General features: G+C 36.5%; 1 protein-coding gene across 1 annotated transcript in view; it reads right to left on the bottom strand.

The window, feature by feature from the left end:
• Nucleotides 1-1,202, bottom strand: part of hcst (hematopoietic cell signal transducer) — a 1,798-nt gene extending 596 nt beyond the window's left edge. Inside the window, exons 1-3 of the mRNA XM_010789697.1 lie at nucleotides 1,117-1,202; nucleotides 526-590; nucleotides 318-338 (exon numbers count right to left, since the gene is read on the bottom strand). Coding sequence (XP_010787999.1) covers nucleotides 318-338; nucleotides 526-565 — 61 coding nt within the window. The 5' untranslated portion in view covers nucleotides 566-590; nucleotides 1,117-1,202. The remainder of the gene's footprint in view (nucleotides 1-317; nucleotides 339-525; nucleotides 591-1,116) is intronic.
• Between the last annotated feature and the right edge of the window lie 5,961 nt (nucleotides 1,203-7,163).

The raw sequence follows: 7,163 nt of genomic DNA, 5'->3' as shown, positions 1-7,163 counted from the left end.
TCGTCGTCGTCGTCGTCGTCTACACACACACACACACACACACACACACACACACACACACACACACACACACACACACACACACACACACACACACACACACACACACACACACACACACAAAAGCACACACACAAAAGCACACACACAGACCGACAGAAAAGAGTGGGATGGAAGACTTATGTAGGCCCAGACTGAATGGAAAAAAATGATTCACCAGGTGTTGTTGTCTAGCTTTATATTTGTGTTTTCCTTGTTTTATTAAATGACAAGTTTCATACAAATGTAATTTACGAGTTGCGTTGTGTTGTACATACCAGTGAGCGCCACAGCCAGGTCTTACAGGAAGGAAAGGAAACAGAGATATGAAGCACCAAAGATTTTGCATTTTTGTTTTTGCACACGGCAACACCTCTGCCAGTTCACGGAAGTTTCCGATGTGCAAACATGTTTGCGGTTTCATTTTCCTGTGCAAGACCACTTTAATTTCTGAGTGCATGTGAGAGAGAAAAGACATGTACTTACTGCACAGAAAAAACAGGAAAATGATAAAGTTGTACGCCATTGTATGTCGACTCAGTTTTGGATTTCTGAAAGACAAAAGGAGAACAAACTTTGTTGTGTGTTACATACTTCAATAAGATACAAATGCATTTAATAAACACGATCATTTCATATTCTTCACATATGGTTGTTTGTGATTTCAGTGTCAAGTGTCAAAGCTACAGTAGCCTATATCACCTAAACCGGTTGAGACACTATTTAATTTAATTTTTTGCACTAATAAATGAACGACTGCTGTATACGAATGAGTCAAACACTTCTGCGTAGGCATTTCACAGAAACGAAAAAAAAGACAATAGAAAATCATTTAATTCTTGAATGAGCTCTCTTAAAATCACTTAAATATAGATAGACTAAGCTCTCTGTTTTATGATAAATTTGGAATACATACTCACAGTTGTATAAAAAATAAAGTTTTCCACCCAGAGATTCTGGTTGCTTCTTTAATCTCAAACTACATAGAAAACCATTTTGATTAGACTTGACAGATATTGAATGGCTAAAAGTTTTGGATGAGGAAGGGGGACTCGCCGTGATTTAAGATTCTCTTACCTGTTCTCGTTGGGCTGATCTGCTGCATGGAATCCAAAAGATGATGTGATTCTTGTTTCCCATTACTTTTCACTTTTGACGGCTGACGTCAGATCACTTTCTTTCCTCTGGGGTGCCGAAACACTGCCTGTTTGTGTCTGTTTGAACTCAATACAGGTTGCATGATCTGATGGGGAAAGAGCCATTATAACAGAATATAACACACTTGAATATCCCAAAGAAGTGTATCTTTGACTTTACACTCACACACAGAATAAATAAAATAAAGTACTAAATGCACATGTTGTTGAAAAATATACTCTATACTGTGTCATAAGTAAGTAATTAAGGTACGAAAGTGTAAACATCAATCTAAAATTAAAAAATTAAAACTAATAAAAGTATGAATATGCAGTAGATTGATCAATTTCAGAGTCAATTTTATTACCTCACTGGATATAAATTAATGATAAATATATATGTTTGTCACGTAAATGTTGCAGGTGGTAGTTTTCTCGCATTAGTTCATTTATAATTAGAATTTATAACCTTACCCCACAAAGTAATTAGAAAATAAAGCGTAAAATAAAATGCATTTGAGTAAAAAGTACAACGTTGGCTGGTAGTATGAAATATAGGAGGAATTATTCAATCAAAGTACAAATATCTCCAAATAAAACTTAAGTACAGTATTAGTTTAAATAATATAGTTAATTATGTTACAATACTAGAAGTTATAGACATTACACTTACCATGAGGCAACATCAATTGTAACACAAGTATATTCAGTATTAAACTAAACCACACAGTAAACAGATGTACACAAACTGCATGTCTATTAATGCCATGTGAGTTTAGAATATCAACAAATCTACGTAAAAGTTTTAACTTTACAAAGATCCTAAATCATTGGTAGAGAAATCATTACGACATTAAGGCGTTAAAGAATGTGTAATGTTTAAATGCCATCCGATTTTCATTCATGCTTTTACAATGCTTTTATCAAACACTGCCTCAATTAAATCCATCCTGAGTCAGCCTGATAGCCTGTCACCCGGATCATCCTCAAGGGGGCAGTCAACCTTTGTTTTCATGATTTGATTCTGTTGATTCAACTTAAAAATGTAGACCCTCTCTGTGGTTGTCATTAGTTTCATTTCAGCTCATCAGTGTTTCTGTCTTGTAGTAGATTGGATCTTACACTTTGTGACAGTAGATGGAGCTGTGAAACCTGTATCACTTCAAAGATCGATGCCTTTGAAACTAAAACAAATGTCACAAACTGTTTTCTTAATTTTATCCGCAATTCTAAATATTGCAGGCTAAATTGGGGAAAGAAACAATGTAAACGATAAATAGTGTTCATTAATGGAGATATTATATAGAAATGTACAATACACCGTAATGTATCGCAGATACTTTATGAACACATATTTATAAATCCACACAGAGACACAAACCTCCATAATAAATACTGAACACGAAAAAAACAAGTTACATATTGTTTCAAGCTAAGCTAAGAATAAATCTGATGGAATGATTGTAAAAGCAGCAACCCTGAATGTGTCATAGGGAGAATTTTAGAAATGTGGAGAATATGAACATTTTTACATTCTCTACAGATCAATTCACCAATTTACATTCATAATGTTTGTAGGAAATCAAAATGATGGTATGTTATTGAAAGTTATATTACCCAGCAGTTTAAAGTAAAAGTAATTCAAACCAAATGTACCATCTTTGGGGAATAAAATGATAAACTGAAGTTCCAATAATGTTTCAATAGTCACAATCCTTAAATCAAGGTTTCTCCAAAATTAAGACTTTACTTTTTGTGTTTTTAGTAGTCTATATTTTCATGCTAACACCTTTGTAAAGAAATGTTACTTGTAATTAAGTCACTCAAGTCTAACTCACTCATTTCTTTCCAGTTTCATAATGTTAATACAAAATGATATATACTGTATATATAAATGTCCAATGATTTGCCTTTGAAACAAACTAATCTAAGGCTGCAAGAAGGAGTCAAAATGTAAAGATTTTTTGTTAAATAAAAATAAATAAAAATCTCCGAAATCTTAGAACATGTCCTCACACGTTACCGTTATCTAAAACATATTCTGCTCACCCTACTTTTTTCTATGTAACCTTTAAACTAACTAACTAAACTAAGAGAATATGTTTTTACGATAGGATGCAATAATGTAAATCAAACCAATGCATTTGTTGAAGTATATTAGCCTGAACCAGCTTCAACATGAACATCTAACGCTTGTAGCAGGGCCGTCCCTGGCCAATATGAGGCCCCACGCAAAGTTATATGATGAGGTCCTCATCCGCATTTTCGGCTCAGTTGAGGCACCCTCCGAAAGATGAGGCCCCATCCGCAAGATGAGGCCCCACGCAGTCTCCATGATCGGCCTGTAGGGAGGGACGGCCCTGACTTGTAGTATAAGTATGTGTCACTCACTACCCTTATGAAAATAGAAACCTATAGATGGGAGCCATTCTGCATAATAGGTGCTTTTTCATTTGATAAAAAAAAATAAAAATCTGTGCTTTCAAATATTACACATTATAGTATTCATTATTTTTAATAAAATGATCATATTACTACTTTCAACATGGTTCAAAATTGATGATTGATATTTTCTGTTTCTTTCTGTTAATAAGAACTAATGCAGTTCTTGTTAATAAGTGTTCATCATATTTCATGTTTGTACTCTGGCTGACATAACAGAGTGTTGCTTCCCCTTTGCAGAGGGGCGTGCCTTGCAGCTGGGGGCGGCGATGGGAAACAACGTGCTCTGTGTGTACATCAGGCAGCGATAAAACAACAAGCCCGCAGACCTCATCACAGAACATCACAGATCTCCCGGGCGCTGTCAATCATCATTCAACAGACTGGTGACAGAGAAGACCACCTGTTAACGATTCAAGGCTAAACCGTTTCTGACATGCACTTTGATAAATGTAAGTACTTTCATTTTGTTAATCAGTGTCAAAACACACATTTTATCACTGGTTTTATTATTATTTTCACTGAGTGCAGCTTTATACTTTAATGTTGAATGTTTGAATGTTTAATTTAACTATTATTAAGTTTTCTGGACAACATACACTTTAATATGTTTAGTTTTTATTAATTTGTTATTGTGTTTTTGGCAGCATTTCAATGAAAAGTAATTTAAACCTTGATTATATTTAAAGCCTAACATAACACATCCATATCTCGAACATCAACACATATATTTCATTTCACATTATTTGGGAGTTTGGATGTTAAATGTGACTGACCTCTTTAACTGTGTTTTAAAGTGAGACTGTGTTTCATAGCCAATATCTATTTTATATTAGATATATATTTATTGATGAGTGCAGCTGAGTGATACCCTCAGCCTTTCTCTCAGTTTACTTTGAATGACAGCTTGATTCTGGAGAATCCAAGAGTCCAGACATCATTTGGGGAAACCCTAATACACCCCCACCCCTGCAGGCTTGTTTCATTTCCCCTTTAAATTATTGCCATACAAGCAAAATGTGTGACGTAACAGCTCAACTTTCTTTGATCGTGCCCTCTTTCGCACAGGCCTGACTGATCACATTATTTTGAAATGCTTACAGAGTTTTGTTTAACCAAAAAATGAGGAAATTGGCACTGTGCTGCTCTGTTTCACTCTAATGCGAGCCAAAAGAGAAAGGTCGTCGGAATCCCCAACCTCCCACGCACATGAGTCAATGTCCAGGGGTTTCCAGTGCTCTTATTTGAATATAGCACAGAGTAGCCCAATGCAGTGTGTGAGCAGTAACCAACATGCATATGTGTGTTTTCTCGTTTCGAGAAAGCATTAGAAGCCACTATCATCTAGTTTCTCTCTTAGTTCTATCAGCTGGTATTTACTGTTTGACACACATGTGTAGTTGCATGTTGCAGCATTACATCATCTTTAAAAAGGCCACAGGTTGCATTTAGGTGTAAAGATCAAATGAGTCAGGTTGAGTTACCTATAGTAGCACCTTCTGAACATGAAACTTGGTGTCACTGAAATGTACTTTCTGATGATTAAGTGACCTTTAAGGTGCGGTGGGGGCAGGTAGACGCTCAAAGACCTTTTGTTTAGGACAGTTGAAAGTAGAAGTGTGGATTTTGAGAGAAAGACATAGATAGAGAAGGCGTGATAAACTGACAGAAATCTGAACTCACACTTCTCTCTTGCTGGTGGAATTTGCATATTTGTTTAAGGAAGTCAACCCTCTTTGTATTTGCCTTTGGGAATAGAGCAGTCTTGTCCCTGTGTAGTCAACATTCACAAGAGAAATGATAAAAGAACATGTCTTCTCTTCTCTTCTTCTTCTTCTTCTTCTTCTTCCTCTAAGACACGTAGATGCATTAGAAAGCACAAGGCGACGTCTCGTGTGTGGGTAACGTGCCTGTGACAAACCAAAGGCAGGAAGATGTGGTTCTGTCAGCGTAACGGAGCGAGACAGGAACATGTCATAGAAAATAAGCAGTGGTAATCCCATGCTCAAGGTTTTCTGATGAATCTGTCTGGTTTTGCTGGTTTTTCTGTTTTCCTAAAGGAGGACGTTTCTCAGAGCTTTATCTCATCTCCAGTTCCACACACAGGGCGGAAATATCACTTTATCTTTCACGTGTGGTGAGAAGCTGTCGAGGAAACAGAATAACCTGTACGGTCACACCATGTCAGCTGGAAACATCTGTGCTCTGTTTTGTAATATTTTGTTCCTGTTTTACTCACCTGTTAGATGGAAATTATACTTTTTTGTTATCAGCAGGGGAAACATACTCATATATAATGGACATGATATAGAGGAGCAGAAATTACCTCATGGAGAAACTGAGCAGGCAATATAAAAACAAACTAAGCATTTCTTCAGACCTGCATTACTTTAAATATAAGCTTGCAACATAATAAATATCTAATATTTCTATTGTCTCATATTTGTCAGCCTATCTTTTTAGAATTTGGTTTAATGCCATTTTATTTCTTATATATTTTTATATATTGAATTTGTTTAATTATTGCCTCAGCTTCAGCTTTTGTTCTTAAAGCAACCAAAAAAACAACATCATTTGTTGGTTATAAATATGGGATTCTAATCATTTCCGAACTAAAACAAACCAAACTAGTTATTTCGGTTAATGTTATGACATTATATAGACCATCAGGATAATCGAAAAAATAGCAGCAGCAGATGATGGATAATGTAAGAAAACTGTTAATGTTCAAGCTTTTGTTCTATGATATCGTATGTGAGCAAAATATGACAAAAATATTCTATACTTTTTCTTTTTCAGCGCCAAATGAGAAGCCGTGTTGCACTCTGCCCACAGTGAAGAAACTCTTGGAGCAGAAGAGAAGGCGAGAGACATCGTCTGTGCCCCCCCCCTGCTCTACGGCCAGCACAACTGCTGCTCCCCCAACCACTGCGACAGTGAGTAGGATGCTCAGCTCACTTATAATGACATGCAGATGTGATGCTTTGAATTACATCTCCTTCTTTCTTTTTCAGTTGTCTCTAGCAGAATCATTTCCTTGTTCAGGTAAGAAAAAACCCCAAAAACACCTTAATGAGTCTGACGGCTGCTCTAAATGACATTTCTTTGCTACGTGGGCACTTAAGTTAATTTTGAAGCAAGTCTACCTGAACTACTCCGAGCCAATACACATTTTTAGGGATTAAGGAATAATTTGTAAACATAAGTATATATTTGTGACCTGTTTATTGTAAATATGTAATGGGTTTGAGTGCCAAAGACAGGGAAGAGTTGTTTTGGTCTGTTTTGGGGATTCTTTCACAGGAACAAAAAAGTAAAATATCACCAGCCTTGTTTCTTTCATTTTCATGTTATGCCAAGTTGAACTATTACTGACTGAGTCCCCTGTTTTCTAGGTGCATCAAGCAGCTACTCGGACATGGAGGTGAGTTATCCATGGACTCCGGCACCAGAGTCTTCCGTCCATTTTTACCCCAGCCAGCATGGACCCAGCTACACTTCCGCCTACAGCCTCCCAGCGGCACACGAATATGGCACCCAGCAGCA

Source organism: Notothenia coriiceps, unplaced genomic scaffold (genome assembly GCF_000735185.1).
Source record: "Notothenia coriiceps isolate Sejong01 unplaced genomic scaffold, NC01 NC01_scaffold00033176, whole genome shotgun sequence".
In the NCBI taxonomy this organism is placed as follows: domain Eukaryota; kingdom Metazoa; phylum Chordata; class Actinopteri; order Perciformes; family Nototheniidae; genus Notothenia; species Notothenia coriiceps.
The sequence above is the reverse complement of the archived record's forward strand: the minus strand, read 5'-3'. Positions and strand labels throughout refer to the sequence as shown.